Source organism: Stomoxys calcitrans, chromosome 5 (assembly GCF_963082655.1).
Source record: "Stomoxys calcitrans chromosome 5, idStoCalc2.1, whole genome shotgun sequence".
NCBI lineage: Eukaryota > Metazoa > Arthropoda > Insecta > Diptera > Muscidae > Stomoxys > Stomoxys calcitrans.
The window spans coordinates 136,202,652-136,220,665 of record NC_081556.1 but is presented as its reverse complement, the minus strand read 5'-3'; the positions used below and the strand labels follow the sequence as shown (position 1 = coordinate 136,220,665).

Sequence of the window (18,014 nt, the reverse complement as noted above, 5' to 3'; positions counted from 1 at the left end):
ATTAAATAAAAAATTTAAAATTATTAAAAAAAAATTTTATTATGAAATAAAAAATAATATTTTCCTATGGCTGTAAGGAAAATGTTATTTTTTTTTTGTTTAATATTGTAAACAAAAATAGTTATTAATCTTTAATTAGGTATTTTGTTACAAGGAAGTGTGAATGATTATTATAGAAAGTAATTATAATGAAATAATAATTAAAAACAAAATATATAATTTAATAATATATATTCATGGCTGTTGAATAAATATTATCAAAATTTGTTCTCTTCTTTATTTTACAAAAATTAGTGGAAGAAACATATGTAACAAAATAAAAAAGCTCAATTTGTGTATATATTTTCGGTCTTGTTCTTATGGTCCTTAACTAATTTTAAAGCTTTTAACTACACCTTTTTCTCATATTTGCTTATGGATTTCTTTAATATATACAAAAGTTTCTCAATTTCCAAATGGCATGTTCAGTTTGGTTTCTATATTTATACATGCTAGTAATAGTAATACGATAAGTATGAAATTTACTTGTTTTTATTGGCTAAATTCCTAAGAAAGCAATATTTGTGTTTTTTCATTGTTTTTATTTTCCTAAATATGATGCACAATTTCATAGATTGCATGATCTTTTTCATATGTTTACTTAAATTCACACTAATATTATCTACACAGCATTTTATGGTTATTTTTTTCGGTGTCATTGTTTAACAGTAGCTTTAGATTTAGATTTATAAGAAGAACATTATTTATGAACTTTTGTTAAGTTTTCAGTATGTTTATCTCTTTTAATTATTATTTATATTCGTTTAGATATAGAAACCTAAGTACGTTGTATATGAAATTTGCATTTGTATTTATTTTACAAAAGAAAGGTGAACTTTAAAAATATAAAATTAAATTCATTATTTTAGAGTTTAGATTGGTCTTTGTTATAAGTTTTCTTGTTTTTGTTGTTTTGTATAATTTATAGACTAATTCCCTAAATAGTTTTGCATATCGAGTTGATGGTTCTGAGCATTATTTTGTTTTGCATTTTGAGGGTTATCTACATAAAAATTTTTATTACTTCTCTTCTTAAGTTATCTCATATTTAACAATAATAAATAATGGTGTATGTGTCTGTATATATGGGTATATTGGAATATCTCATGTTTCTTGTTTAAATACTATACATAATAAACTTGAAATCTGGCAAATGGTTGATTTCAAACCTCTGAAGCCTCCTTGGTATCGGTCAAGCGAACTTGTGTGGCATCGGCTGTCACTCCATTAACCGATAACTGCTGATCCCGCCATGGTGTGGTGAGTATTCGCAAACGTTGCCTTAATGTACCCGGTGTGGTGCAAATTTTGAATATGGCCACCGCTGGTATCATCATAACCGATGAGCCTGCTATGCACCAACCCAAGGCATTGGCCCATCGTGGATAGGTATAATCCTCATATGACAGCGGTTCATAACCGATCAGTCCATAAACAGTGATAAAGAGCAAAAATATTGGTGCCACAAAACGCCAACATACTTGCCAATAGTAGCCAGGGCGAAAGCCTATCATATCGCGAATATCCTCACAAAAGCGATCGGTTCCTGGATTTTAAAATAATAAAAAAATAATTCAAATTATTTTTAAATACTTTCGGTCTTTTCCACAAAACTTAATGGAGCCTTCAAATAGGTTTATTTGTCATGTCTATAAAGGAAATCTGTCAACTAAACCTATTTCAAATCTTCCTTAAGTTTTGTGAATACCGGTGTATATCTTCTTTTTTATCTACCATAAATCCATGAGACTGCTATTGCTTCGAAGAATACCGCCACCAATATCGAATAGCCTGCGGCATAACGATCCAAGAGTTGGAAAAAGTAAAAACCTCCTTGGGTGCAGCTGGCCAGACCCACCACAAAATATAGTGAAAATAGACCAGCAACGAATATCTCACGATTGCGGCCAATTTTTGGGAATTCATCACTTAAGGCTGTGATAATGGCCTCAGAACCACCAAACTGCAAAAGAAAATGTTAAAATTATATATCAATTGTAATATAATTACTATTAGTTTTTTAATATACCGAACTATCCAATCCTAAAGTCAGCAACATCATGAAGAATATCAATGCCCAGAAGGTACTGCCCGGCATGGTGGCAATGGCCGCTGGGTATACCACAAATACCAAGCCAGGACCTTCGGTGGCCACATCCTCAATGTTTTGACCCGAGGTATGTGCCATATAGCCCAGCACAGAGAATATCACAAAACCAGCAGCAAAACTTGTTGCCGAATTTATACAACTAGTTAGTAAAGCATCCCTGCAAAGAAGAGAATAAATTTAAGAAGTTTTAAGAAATTCATTCAGAATCCGTTTAGTCATACTCACTTATAAACATTATTATGATATTTATTATATGAAGCATAGGCTAATAGCACCCCAAATCCGGGTCCCAATGAGAAGAACACTTGCGTGGCAGCATCAACCCAAACTTCTGCCTTGTAAATGGCATCGAAATTTGGATTTAAATAATACTGTATGCCCATGGCCGAACCGGGTAAGGTTATGCCACGTATGAGCAGAATTAATAATACCACATAGGGGAAGAGGGCAGTAAACCACACAACTTTGCCTGAGGTACCAATACCCTTCCACAGCGAGAAGTAACATATCAGATAGACTATCAGCAGACATAAAACCAAGTCCCATTTAATAGAACCCAGATTGTGAAGACCATCACTTTGGTTTAACTCTAAAATATAACGGCTGAAAATTGCAAAAGAAAAGAGCAGAAGAAAAAAAGAAGGATTATAAGAGGAAAATAAAGAGCAAATTACATATACTCTGCGGTAAGTAGCGATTTTCATTCGTTTGTAGGGCTCACTTGTCTACAGCAGAAAGTGGAAAGACTCCATGAACATTGAGGATGTCAAAATGAAATTTGAAAATTATAGTAAGGGTTAGTACTCTATTCGGCTTTCCACGTGAACAACATAAAAAAAAATTTTTAAATGAAAACTTAAAATGCTAATAGAGTTATTTATTATTGGCTAATGACTTAAAAGTAGCAATTAGGCACAATTAGTTAATAGTGTAATATTGATGTCAGGATTTTTTGCAAAAAATTTGCCGTAAATATTTTTAAGTACACAGAAAAATTAAAAATCGGTTTCAATCACGAAATAAGTTGATCCAATTAATTTTTTAATTGAAACTGCTTCAATCACGAAAATGATCATATCGATCAACGTTTTTGGGAAAGGTGATTGAAAAAATTTTCTTAAAACAAGTAATAAGTAAAAACGTGCTAAGTTCGGCCGGGCCGAATTTTGGAAACCCACCACCATGAATTCTGCTAAAATATGGGAGCTATATCTAGTTATAGACCGATTTGGACCGTACTTGGCGCAGTTTTTGAGTGACATAACAGAGCACTATACGAAAAATTTCAGCCAAATCGGAAAAAATCCCGGCTTGGCTCAAGAATTCAGGGATCTATATCAGGTTATACACAGATTTAAACCCTACTTGGCGCAGTTGTTGGAACTCATAACAGAACACTATGTGCACAATTTCAGCCAGATCGGTCAAAAACTGTTACTGCCATGGGCTCAAGACGTCAAATCGGAGATCGGTTTATATGGGATCTATATCAGGTTATACACAAATTTAAACCCTACTTGGCACAGTTGTTGGAAGTCATAACAGAATACTATGTGCAAATTTTCATCCAAATCGTATGAAAGGATGTCGAAGGACTTAACACATCTCACTGTCTCAAATTTTAGCGAAATCGGACATTAAATGCGCCTTTTATGGGCCCTAGACCTTAAATCGAGAGATCGGTCTATATGGAAGCTATATCAAAATATCGTCCGATATAGCCAATCTTCGAACTTAACCTGCTTATGGATAAAAAAGAAATCTGTGCGAAGTTTCAGCTCAATATCTCTATTTTTGAAGACTGTAGCGTGATTTCAACAGACAGACGGACGGACATGGCTGGATCGTCTTAGATTTTTACAAAGATCAAGAATATATAGTTACTTTATAGGGTCGGAAATGGATATTTCGATTTGTTGCTAATGAAATGACAAAATGAATATACCCCCTTCCTTCGGTGGTGGGTATAAAAACTTGCATATTCAATTAAAAAAATGATTGAAAATTTTTTAAATTTTCAATTAATTTTTTAATTGATCCAATTAAAAAAATGATTGAATTTCTTGACATATTTACTTAATTTTTTAATCGATCCAATTAAAAAATGATAGAAGTTTTCGAAATATTTAATTAATTTTTTAATTGAATCAATTAAAAGTTTATTTGAAAATATTTAAATGTTATATTAAAACCTTTGCGAAAAGCGCGTTGTACAGGGTGGTCCCTCGATTTGGATGCAACATGGTTAACATATGTAAAACTCCTAGAACACAAATTTAAGGTTTATCTTTTGGGTCCAAGATCACTCCTTTCAAAAATGAAACGGAAAATAATGTTTTCCGAAATACAAAAAGAAGACTAGCGAGGCAGTAACTTTATGAATATAAATAAAAACATAAGATCAATGCTAAAGAGCCGGTATGCCGTTAAGGTAGTTGAAGGACTGTTTGTGGGGAAGATTTATCTTCTATATATAATGAGTATTTATCAAAATTTTGAGCGGCTAGATGTTTTCAAAAGCGGACACCTATAACAGTGCTGTTGGGTATAAAAAAATTCCGATTCTATAAAAATATTATTGAAAGAACTTACTGCCTAGACAACTAACATATTTTTTCTTTTTAACACTCGATTCGTTTGTCACTTCAATGAAGACAGCTATAAAATCAGATGTTGTTAATAAATTGGCGAAAAATTTTAGTGGCAAAAAGAAAAAAGTTTGTGGTCTTGGCCGTTATTGTTTAATTGAACAAGATTAAATTTTAAACATTATTTAAGGTTAAATTAAAAAAAAAAATTGAATCAATTAATTTTTTAATTAAAAGTTTCAATCACGATCGTAATGGAAAAAAAGTTCAGATCCAATTAAAAAAAATGATTGAATCAATTAATTTTTTAATTGAAAATTGCCAAAATTCAAATCACGATCATAATTGAAAAAAAATCCGGATTCAATTAAAAAATTAATTGAATTAAATTTCGTGATATTTTTTCTGTGTTAATTAAGATATTTTGTCGAAGTTTTTCAGTTTTTTTTTCTGTGTTAATTAAGATATTTTGTTGAAGTTGTTCACAACTAAAAACAGAGTACCAATTTCACATCCTCAATGGCAAAGATTTAAAAAAAATTTTAATAATAGTTTTTTGGTTTTCGCAACCTTGTAAAGTAAATACTGGTTCACTTGTAAGTCAAAATTAGCCGGTTTCATAATGAAAAATCAGATGCTTGAATGAGTTGAGTTACATATTTGACAAAGAATTAGTGGAACATGCAGTTAAACTTACTTGAAATATTCAGACGCTGCTGATTGAAAACGTTCGCTGGCTGGCGTTGTGGTGGATAGCGCCAAAGTGAGATTTGCCAGTGATGTATTGAATTCGGAGGTAATTGTTGAATTTAACAAACTATCGCTAATATTGGCACCTATCAGGGAGGGAGAACTGGTTTGCTGTTCGAACTGTAAATAAATAAAAGGGTTTATAAAAGAGATTTTTTTGAATAAATGGACAATTTATACGTATTGATGAATTTAGGATGAATTAATGGACAATCAATAAGGGGAATAATATTTGACGTTATGCAGTGAAAAAAATCGAAAAAAATATGCCGTGTGAAAACGGGTAGATATATCTCTGTGAATTTTGGAATGTTTAGAGCTGAGTTGCTAGCGAGATCGTGTACAAAAATCAGGCTCTAGGTTGTCCGGGCGCCTTTTGGTGGTCCAATTTCACTTGAGGTCTACAATATCTCGTCTTTTTTCGGGGATATTCGACATTTAATTTTTTTGTTTTGCAATTTTGAACGAGCTCTGCTTCGAAGTTTGCAATTTACGAAGGCATTTATAGTTCGATTTTCATCTTTATGCATGATTTGAATTTGTGACAAAATTTACAACGACTTTGACGCATAAAGTTTCCACATCTGATTATTTAGTTAAAAGTTATACAGGGAAGCTCCTAGGGAAGCGGTGATATCCTTGATACAATGTCCGATGTTCCAGGTAGTGCGGATTACACCCTGCCTGGCCCGCTTTATGATAAAAAGTACTATACGATTATTCCAGATAGAACCCATTGGAACTACAATATCCGTGGTAATAGAAGCTATAAAGACTTCTATACACTCATAAAAATTTGTTAGTAAAAACTGTACAAATGTTTGCTGAAACAGCATAAAGTCTGCAGAAAATGGGACAGCAGTTTTCTGAAATTTGCTAATTTTTGAACGAATTTAAATAACAGCAAACAAAATAACAACTTACATCATATTTATGCTTTTAAACAAAAAATTAACCAGTATAGTTGGCATTTTTTTTATTAAAACATAGCAAATAGCCTAAAATGTTGTTGAAAAAAAAATTTTATGGATTCATTCAAAAGCTTAAAACCTTTAATTTAATATCAGCAGGCAGTATTTGCTGATAACAGCCGATTAATTTCTTTGGTTGTATGGATGGTTCCAAACTAGACGACTAGGTGGGATTTGGGGTGTACTCTGAAGAACTTGGGCTGGTTATAACGAGAAGGTTACCCGACCCCTGCAGTGTGTATCAAGCGGAGATCCTTGCAATTAAAAAAATGGTGGAATAGCTATGATATAATGTCATAACGACGACTGGCATAAATATCTTCTCAAACAGGCGGGCTGCCATTAAAACCCTTATTTCTAAATTCAAATACAGCCTCGACTGTCGCAGATCTCTCAACGAGATGGATGAACTGTTTAAAATTCACTGTTCAGGTTCCGGAATACAGAGATATCCCAGGGAATTATAGAGCGGATGAGTTTGCGAGACTAGGAACTACCTTACACATTTCAGGGTCCAGTTCCCTTGGAATGTTTAGGGTAGTTCCTAGTATCGCCGTGTGTATGCCTCTAGCGACATGTTAACTAAGTCTTCAGGATTAGGCCCGAAGGGCAACAAATGATCGATGGTCACAAGCATTCTAAAATTATGTGGCCTAATCTACACTTGCAGAGGTCAACTACTTTGTTGTCGCTGGCTAGAACAGACGCCTCAGTCATAGTGTCCGCCATGACAGCTCACAGTCTGATCGGAAAATATGCTGACAAAAGGTTGTTAGTAACGATTTGTGCCGAAGCTGTGAGCACGTTGAAGATGAAGAGACTATAAAACACCTTCGGTGTGTGTGTGTCCTGCACTGTCAGTCAGAAGGAGTTCCACTTTAGATTCTAATTTCTTTGGGAACTTGGGATTTAGCGGATGTGGGCATTCGCACGTTGTTGGGCTTTTTAAAGAAGTGTGGATCATCTTCTACGGAAGAAACTAGAAGGCATCTTCCTTCTCCTGTTCTTGTGGGATCACAATGGGCGATAACGTCTAAGTAAGTCTAATGGCAGACTGACACTTAAACTTAAGCGAACCTTGCCATGTCCTCGATACCCTCACAAATTCTATCTTTGAGGTCTTGAATCGACGCTGGGCTGTTGACTTACACATTATGTTTTACGTGTGCCCAAAGGAAGATGTCGCAAGGTGTTAAATCACAAGATCTCAGTCCCGGGCCAGTCACACGGCCCGAAATCTTTTCCTGTAAGAGATCGATTGCAATTGGATATTGGAAAATTTAAAAAAAAAGAATTGCATTGTCTAGGAACTCAAAAAGTATAATCGGGAGATCAGTTTATAAGTAAGCTATATCAGGTTATGAAGCGATTTGAACCATATTGGTATGGATGCTGGCGATAATAGGAGAGGTCAGTGTATGCAATATGGTTCAAAATGTTGGAATCCTTGCTGCTTTTAGGATTCTTTGCCCCCAGAACCATCCATTGGGCCCATTGTGTAGAGTATAGAGCTGATCTAACTCCAAAAAAGAAAGAGCGAATTCATGGACCGATCAGACCATATCTATGGCAGAACACCAAAATTGAAAAGGCTTCAAAATTCAACAAAACAAAATTATTTTCAATAAAGTGTAGGATGTGTACTGAATTGTCTAGGAACTCAAGAAGTATAATCGGGAGATCAGTTTATAAGTAAGCTATATCAGGTTATGAAGCGATTTGAACCATATTGGTATGGATGCTGGCGATAATAGGAGAGGTCAGTGTATGCAAAATGGTTAAAAATGTTGGAGTCCTTGCTGCTTTTAGGATTCTTTGCCCCCAGAACCATTCATTGGGCCCATTGTGTAGAGTATAGAGCTGATCTAACTCCAAAAAAGAAAGAGCGAATTCATGGACCGATCAGACCATATCTATGGCAGAACACCAAAATTGAAAAGGCTTCAAAATTCAACAAAACAAAATTATTTTCAATAAAGTGTAGGATGTGTACTGAATTACAATGGATCAGCTAGTTAGACATAAGGAGTTTAGACCAATTTCAACGACAGTAAAGATTCTTAAGGTTCATAACAAAGTATTCGTTCTTACCGGCTTACAATCATCGGTATTCCAAAAATTTGTACATGATGTCCAGGGTAAGGAATTCGTAAATGAGGCAAAAAAGAAACGCAGTGACCACGCAATGATAACATTGTAATAAAAATCAACATAGAATGCTATTAAAACGACAGCATATCCAATTCCTAGAAGCACAAAGATGAATAAATTTAAAATAAAATTTAATTGAAGCATTTGATGGATGTTAAATTACCTTTAAAGAGCGGCACCAGCCGCCCCCAACATGTTATGGCACCTTTACGATTGTGTTGGCCTAAAGCTAATTCCATGTAAAAGAGTGGTATACCACCAACTAATAACATAATACAATAAGGTACAAGAAAAGCGCCTGAAAAGAAAAGGATTGCATTGAGAATTTTATAGTTTAATTTGAAACTATGAAAAATCTTTTTTATCTGGATAATCAGATATTTTCTTTTTATGACGAATTTATAAAAAGCTGCGGAACTTATAAAAATCACTACAATGCTATTAGCGAGTACATAACCACGTTGCGAATTCATCGAATGTCAAACTCAACCTTCTAATATATTTACCATGGTGGACACCAGAAATAATAATTTCGTTTGAACACAAATTCAACGATTCGACAAAGTTTCAAATGAAAAAAATTTGAATTTTTTTCAAAAGTCATATTTCTATATTTCAGTAAATATTGTATGAAATTACGATCAAGATTCTTATATAGTATGTATTTAAAAAAAAAGTAATACCACACATTTTCTGCTTATTTCGTAAATTGCCTTTCTGAACTTTTTCAATTATGTGATGATTTAAGTTGTTGCTTTTTTCTTTATCTTCCTTTAGGACTCAATTTTGCCCATGGCTGGGGAACAACATTAAGGTTAAAACAATTGAATTATCCTTGTGTGACGTCATCATTGCTCCATATTGTTGCCCTTCGTTACAATACAGGACGATTTACATGAACATATTTATGGACCTACTCGTAATAAAGTGCTGGGCTGAGATGGAAATTGGGTAGGCCATGAATGTGTTTATAACACCACTTATGACAGCATAAAAGCTAGGTTAGATGATAATGAAAGATAACGATACCCCACCCAAATACACTTACATATGTACCTTCAAACACCAGCAAATTATATCAGCCATCCTGACATTATCACCATTACCATCATCATCATCATCATTATCACCATCTTTTGAACGGCGTCAATGGTGATTACAACAACAAATTGTGTATGCTGAGAGCCATGAACGTGGCCTTTGACGTATTTATGTAAGTATGTATTGGTAAATGCATGTACAGCGGTCAAAAAAAGTATTCATCATTCAATGTTTTTTTTTTAATAAGTCTACAAAAGACAATTGGAATAAAAACATATTAAACTAATGATGCAGTAGTGCTTGTGTGATATATATGTACACAATTTCATTGTTTTTAAAGAAAAAATAGTTTTTATTGGAACAAAAAGAGCCATTTTACAGCTGAACACAAAAAATTAAACAAAAAAAGTATTCATCATTGCAAAAAAACAAAAAAATAAATAACATAATTTAAAAAAATTAATACTTTGTTATTCGACCACCGCGTCTTATAACTTCTTTTAAACGGTTTGACATCGATTGGACTAATTTAGCGGTTATATTTTGGTCTATATTAGTCCATTCCTCCATTATCACCTGTTGCATTTGACTCTTGCTCGAAAAATTGCGCGTTCTCAATTTGCGTTCGAGATGTTCCCAAAGATGTTCAATTGGGTTCAAGTCGGGACTTTGAGGTGGAGTTTTAATGACTTTGGGGCAGTTATACAGCATCCACATCTTGGTATTTAAAGCAGAATGTTTGGGGTCGTTATCTTGATAATATTGAAAGTTATTACCAAGCCCAAGTTTTACAGCACTATCTTTTAAATTCCTCTTTAAAATGTCAATGTAATACTTATGATCCATTACTCCATTAATAATTTCAAGATTTCCCGCTCCTGAAGCCGCCATACACCCCCAAACCATTAAACCACCTCCACCATGTTTTACAGTAGCAACTGTGTTTCGTTCTTCAAGCTCTGTATTTGGTTTTCTGTACACTATGACCTTTCCATCGCACCAAAAAGATTAAACTTGCTCTCGTCTGCAAAAATGACTGTTTTCCAAAATGATTCGGGCTGTTTTACATACATTTTTGCGAAGTTTAGCCTTTTCACTCGGTTTATTTTATTTATAAAGGGCTTCTTACGTGCAGTTCTTCCTCTGTAACTATGCCTTTTGAGTGTATTTCGAATTGTTTGTGTAGTAACTTCCTTCCCTAAATATTCCATAGTGTTTTTACGAAGAATGGTCGCATTTGTCTTCGGAGTTTTCTGAACTTGCCGCACTAGCCAACGCACATCTCCAACTGAAAGTGCTTTTGGTCGACCAGATCTTGGTTTATTGTCAACAGTTTTCGTTTCTGTCCACTTTCTGATGATGGATTGTATAGTAGATCGTGGTCTATTTAATATTTCACTGATAGTTTTTTGAGTTAAACCATTCCTGTGGTGTTTTATTATCAAAACTTTTACCTCATCAGAAACCTCGTTTTGCTTACGACCCATTTTGACAAAAACTATATTTTCAATGAAATTAAATATTTGCTGTCAAGGGCAAAGCCTCCTTTACTAAATAAAACAGAAAAGGGGGATTCCCAAATAATATTTGAATTTGACTTTGATGATAGCACATCAATGATGAATACTTTTTTTGTTCTGTTTTTGGTGTTATTATATAAAATTGCATTTTTTGCGCTAATTAAATTAATTTTTTGAATTTATTTTAAAACATATTACGAAAAATAAACTATTGCATAAAACTGCATTATTTGTTTACTTTAAATTTTCTTCAATTACCCAAAATAAGTGAATTTATTATCAATTTTGCTAATGATGAATACTTTTTTTGACCGCTGTAAATATTAATGTTTTAAAATTTGTTTCTGGGTAAAATGATTTTATTTAATTATATTTTATTTTGTTTTAAATCTTTTTATTTTATATTATTTTAATTTATTTACTTACATTACTTTAATTGGCCATTAGAGGAAATTTATTCCTCTAGCCGAACGTAGAATAGATGCCCAAGCGTCTCGATCTTCTGCGTTTCTACTCTAATTTCTGACACCCAGTTTCGAGATGTCGCTTTCCACCTGGTCACTTTGTTGGAGTTTTGGTCTTCCATTTGCTGGAGCCTCTTCACCCATTCTGACTACATATCCTAGCCAACGCATATGTTATATTTTGATGCGTTTGACTTTCTATTGTCGTTATACAGTTCGTTGTTTATACGACGCCTATATTCTCCATTAACGCAAACTGGTCCATATATTTTACGAAGGATTTTCTCTCAAACACTCCAATTACTGCCTCATCTGCTTTCGCTACGGAGCCACATGCTTCGGAGCCATATATCAGCACGGGTAGTATCAGTGTCTTGTAAAGTGTAATTTTGTCTGTTGAGAGGTGGCTTTGATCCTCATTTTCTTGTTCAGTCCAAGATAGCATTTGATAGGCAATATTATCCTACCTTTGTTTTGGTGGTGCCGAGGTAGATAAAGTTGCTGACTATCTCAAAGTTGTGGTTCCCAACATTCTCCATTTTCTTTATCTGATCGGGTTTACAGGCATTGTGGGAGTTGATATCATCCACTTTGTCGTATCTTCATTTACTGCCAAACCCACATTCGTTGATTCTCTTTCGATACTTTCAAAGGCTTTCTTCTTTCTTGGTCCGGTGACCAACCTATAATATCGATGTCGTCGGCATAGGCAAATAGCATATGTTCTTTTGTGAGTAGTGTGCCATGCCTCTTCACACTTGCATCTCCCGGCAAGGGATAGTTGTGAGCACCACACAGGCTGGAGCTTTGAGGTTCGATCTGTGCGGTATTCATCGCTGTCACGAAAAGCTTAGCTGTAAGCTACCGGGCGCGTCCACAGGTTGCGGATTGTGAAATGCTCCATACGGAGTAGCTGCAACGGCAGTCCCGGACAATCAGCGGTATCGAGAAGAGAGTCTCAGTGAGAGGCCGGGTGGTACCGGCTCCTGCTTAAATATTGAGTGCCTATGATGCTCAATACGACAGGACGAGTTTTTGGCGCCTTTAAATAACAAATGACCATTATGTTCTCGCGGCGATCGGTCGTAAAGACCGGAGCGAGCTTTCTCGCCTATAAGAACTTGACGAGTATCGCCACTTCCACATGCAAATGTGGCTAAAACAACAAAAACAGCACCTGCATCTCGTATAATCTTCTCCAGCAGGATATTAACGAGAGGTTGTCTCCCTGTCTGATACCTCGTTTGGTATTGAAAGGTTCGGATAGGTTCTTTCCTCTTTTAACTGAGAAGCGTGTATTAGCAAGTGTCATCATGCAAAGTCGTATTAGTTTTGCAGGGATACCAAACCAAGACATGGCCTGAAATAACTTTGAATGTATAGGTCTGTCGAACGAACGTTGAACGTATAGGTCAACGAAAAGATGGTAGGTGTTGATTTGTCCTTCTCCGGTCTTTTCCAGTATTTGGCGCAGTGTAAATATCTGGTCTATGGTGGCCTAAAGCCTCACTGATAGTGTCCAATTATTTCGTTGACTTTAGACTTTTATCTTTCACAAAGTGTGTTCGAGACATAGTATGCTGAGGTTCCAATCATCGGGTATGCGTTCTTGTAGCCAAATTGCGCAGACGAGCTGATGCATACGCTTTATTAGTGTGTCGTTTCCAATCTTAAACATTTCAGCCGGCAATTCATCGGCTCCTGCTGCCTTATTAATTTTCAGCCGGGATACTGCAACGTGAACCGCGTTTTGATAAAGTGGTACACATTCTATACCATCGTCAGGGATTGGTTCTCATAGCCACCATCATCGGATACCAGCAGCTGGTAAAAGTGTTCTTTCTATATTCTCAGCACACTATCAGTATCAGTTTCCAAATTTCCTTCTTTGTCTGTGCAGGAGGATATGCCTGCACCAAAGCCATCGGTTTGATTTTTAATTCTTTGTAAGACTTTTCGGAATTCATTCTGGCTCCTGAACATCACGATTCGCTCTTTCTTACGTCTTTCCATTTCCTTGTTCTTCTCCTTGTATGCCGCATTCTTCGCTTCAGTAGCTTTTTGGCACTCCTGGTCGTACCATGGGTTTCTTGGGGGGGGGGGGGGGGGGGGGGCTTTTGGTACCAAAGTACGGATTTTATTTTATTTTATTTTATTTTATTTTATTTTATTTTATTTTATTTTATTTTATTTTATTTTATTTTATTTTATTTTATTTTGTTTTATTTTATTTTATTTTATTTTATTTATTATTTATTTATTTTAATTTTATATTTTAATTTAATTTTTTTTTATTAATTTTATTTTATTTTAATTTATTTTATTTTATTTTATTTTATCTTTTATTTATTTCATTTAATTTTATATTTTTATTTCAATATTTTTTATTTTTAAAATTAAAATTTTTTTGTAAATTTTCTTTCTGACGCCTTATATTGAATCTTTTGGCTATGTTCCTGTCCATGTATTTGTTAAGTACTCCTGTATTTGTCTGTTATTGGCGTTGTCGACATTGCTGTTAGCATGGTTGATATCATGGCTGTGTGCTGTTGACACATTCTTTTTGTCGTTTGTTTTTTGCTGTTGCACGGCAAAGGTACTTTAAATTGTCAAATACGTCTCTGGAACATGTACAACAACTGTCATCTCATACAATATCAAGTCCCTTCCATAGAAAGTCCTTATTTTCTATCATTTATAGGCTGGATATGGAACGAGGGCCGAATGAGAAATTGGTTAAATAAATTTTACTCTACGATTTTGTTTAGTGAAAGGTGAAACTTGACAAACAAATGATACTGAATAGGAATTGCTGTACTGATTTAGACCATATTTGGCACGTAGGTGCAATTTTAGTTAAATCAGACAAGAACTGCCCCCTATAGGGGCTCAAAGAATGAAATCGGGGAATCGGTTTATATGGGAGCTATCTCAGGTTTTAGAGGTCATAGAAAAAGTCATTGTGCAAAATTTTAGAGGCCCAAGAAGTATAATCGGGAGATCGGCTTACTTCAGAGCTATATCAGGTTTTGGGTCGATTCAGACCATATTTGGCGCATCTGTCATAAAAAACATCATAGTACAAAATTTCAGCCAATGCGAATATAATTGCGGATAATAGGGGCTCAATCAGAATATCGGTTTATATGACAGATGGATAGTCCTAAATTTGGCACTCAGCTGGTACCAAATTTAGTGCTGAAATCAATGAAAACAACAATGAAACAATGAAAGTAAAAGCTCAACCGGGCTGTATCCGATATGGCCCATTTGCAGTCCCCAACGACCTATATCAATATAAAGCATTTGTGCAAAATTTCACGCGGCTAACTCTATGCGTTCGACCGCTATTGTGATTTCGACAGACGGACAGACATGGCTATTTCGAATTAGAATTTCGAGACGATCAAGAATATATATATATAGTTTATGGGGTCCTCGATCAACATTTCGAGGTGTTACAAACGGAATGACTAGATTAGTATACCCCATCCTATGGTTTTCCAATTAACCCTCGTAACATTTAATTGAAGTCAAAACCTTTGCGTGCATATACCCTGAAATATATACAGAAACATTTACATAAACATACATACAAAGGTTCATACATAAGTACAAGTATGATGCTGTTGAAAATGGGGTGTATTCCTATAAATGCTTTTAAGTATAGTGACAGAAGGATGGAGTTTCTCAATTTGTTGTTGGCATTGTAGTAACAATGAAAATTAGATTTATTCATAATAGTATTTTGGTCCTCGATATTCCGGCACCGACATTGACACCATCACCAATATGGTATGGCTGGATGGATGGCTGTTATGAAAATGGCAAGGGGAACTTCTAACACATTCATATCATTGTCTAGCATCCTTATCACAGCATCTACGTCACCATTATAATTTTCTCACACCACCCACAGCGGTGCCATACCTACATTCCATATTGGCAACAGCTAGCTCTCTACCACGTTATGGCCTTCAAGCATTATGGACATGCTAATAATGTGATTTTAAAAGCATTAAATTGTTCATTGTTTTTTTGTTGTTTTTTCCTTGTCATTCTTTATTGTTCCTGTGTCGTAGAACAGGGCAAAATTATCAACGAGATTTTGTTATCACTTTATGATGGGGCTATCTATTTATCTTTCTTCGTAAGACCAACAAGGCCCTTTACTCTGCTGCAAAACTTTGTCAGAATTTTTAATTTTGACCGGAAATTAAAGGAAATTACTTTGTCAGTTCCACATTTCATATACCATTGGGTGGGTATAGGAAATATGGTTTTCTGGTTCTCATACTCTCTCGAAGGCGGCCAATAATTTGTCATGTGAATACTTGAACTTAGCAAAAGTGGCAATGGTGGAGGTGCTGGTGCTATTTGATGCCAAATACCCAAAGAATCTGAGGCAATAAATGCAGAAGTATTCTCAACTTGATAATTGGTTTATCTAAAGTTGAAAAAAATTAATACAATAATAGAAAAAAATAAGCATGAAGTTTAGATCGGAATCTTTTGTTTTAAATTCCGTTTAAGAAGGGAAAAAAAACTTGGCTCTTATTACTTTTGTAGACACAAGAAAAAAGGATTACTAAAAAATCCAAAATTTTCATTTGCTCAAAAGATTTGGGTTCAACAAGGGACATTTTTCTTTACAAAGTTGAAAAATGGAGTGCTTTATCAAATCTTTAGGACATTTGTGCCTAAGACCCAAACCTTTAAATCGATGTACGACACAAAATGAAGAATCTTTTATACTACTATTTAATATAAAAATTTTCTTAATATAAAGTAAATAGTCGTTCAACAAATAAAATTTTTCTTTAAAATAAAGTTCGTTATCTTGGGTTCTTGGAGGCCGTCGTAGCACAGAGGTTAGCATGTCCGACTATGACGCTGGACGCCGGGGTTCGAATCCTGGCGAGACCATCAGGAAAAAATTTTCAGCGGTGGTTTTCCACTCCTAATGCTGGCAAAATTTGTGAGGTACTATGCCAAGTAAAACTTCTCTCCAAAGAGGTGTCGCACTGCGGCATGTCGTTCGGACTCGGCTATAAAAAGGAGGCCCCTTATCATTGAGCTTAAACTTGAATCGGACTGCACTCATTGATATGTGAGAAGTTTGCCCCTGTTCCTTTGTGTTCAAATCTTTAGGACTCCTGTGCCTGTAACCCAACCCGTTATGTCGCTTTATTATAAAACAGATGTCTTAATATTAAGTAAAAAGTCGTTCTACAATGGAAATTTTACTTTAAAGAGGCCAAAAATGTAGTTCTTTAACTTGGGTTCAAATCTTAAGAACATCTGTGCTTATGACCCGATCCGTTACGCCGCTATACCATATAAAATTAAGTACCCTTTTGTTACCATTTAAAAAAAATTCTTAATATTAAGTAAAAAGTCGTTCAGCAAAGGTAATTTTTCTTTAAGAAACTGAACAAATTTTCCCTATTTTAGGTTCAAATCTTTAGAACATCTTTGTCCCTTTGTCACAAACCGTAACGGGCTGTAAGGCACAAGATGAGAATATATTTTACTACGATTTATGATAAAAATGTATTAATATTAAGAAAAGTCCTTTAGCAAAGGAAATTTTTTTTTAAAAAGATGAATAATAGAGTTCTGTATATATTGGGTTGCCCAAAAAGTAATTGGGGATTCTTTAAAAGAAAGTAAATGCATTTTTAATAAAACTTAGAATGAACTTTAATCAAATATACTTTTTTTACACTTTTTTTCTAAAGCAAGCTAAAAGTAACAGCTGATAACAGAAAGAATGCACAAGCTGTGAAAAAATTTGTCAACGCCGACTATATGAAAAATCCGCAATTACTTTTTGGGCAACCCAATATGTGCCTACGATGCAAACCGTTTAATAGCTGCACGCCAAAAGCTGAGAATCTATTGTACTTCGATTTAGTAAATTTTTTTTTATATTTAGTAAAATGTCGTTCAGCATAGGAATTTTTTCTTTAAAAAAAGTAAGAAAAATTTCCTTAGTTTGGGGTAGTTAAAAATGGTAAGCTTAGATGCGCCGCGAATAGGAACTGTAAGAATATGGTTGAGGCGTCTGACCAGCACGCCATCCCCGTTTAAGAGAACACTCTACTTTTAAACAACTAAAAACGAGCTTCGTTGTTGGTGTTGTTGTAGCAGTTTGTTGTGTTCTATTTTTCGTCTGCTTGATGCTGTTCAGTGTCCAGATAAACTGCGACAAATATGGTGTGCGTCCAGATGTCTCTGGTCACAACCGGTATATACATCTTGCACGTCTGCATCCCGGCTCGGAGACCACGGATACGGCGGATAGCTTTCCTCCTTTGCCTGTCATTCTCGGGATGAACAATAAATTGGCAGTCGAACAACCTGGTGCATCTCTTCGG

The 18,014-nt window shown here is 34.8% G+C and overlaps 1 protein-coding gene across 1 annotated transcript in view; it reads right to left on the bottom strand.

Moving 5' to 3' along the window:
- Positions 1-252: 252 nt before the first annotated feature.
- The window catches only part of LOC106092378 (sodium-dependent dopamine transporter), a 46,076-nt gene continuing 28,314 nt past the window's right edge, over positions 253-18,014 (bottom strand). The window contains exons 3-9 of the mRNA XM_013259221.2: positions 8,773-8,907; positions 8,550-8,704; positions 5,435-5,607; positions 2,375-2,752; positions 2,069-2,306; positions 1,774-2,002; positions 253-1,585 (exon numbers count right to left, since the gene is read on the bottom strand). Of these exons, the coding sequence (XP_013114675.1) occupies positions 1,203-1,585; positions 1,774-2,002; positions 2,069-2,306; positions 2,375-2,752; positions 5,435-5,607; positions 8,550-8,704; positions 8,773-8,907 (1,691 nt within the window). The 3' untranslated portion in view covers positions 253-1,202. The remainder of the gene's footprint in view (positions 1,586-1,773; positions 2,003-2,068; positions 2,307-2,374; positions 2,753-5,434; positions 5,608-8,549; positions 8,705-8,772; positions 8,908-18,014) is intronic.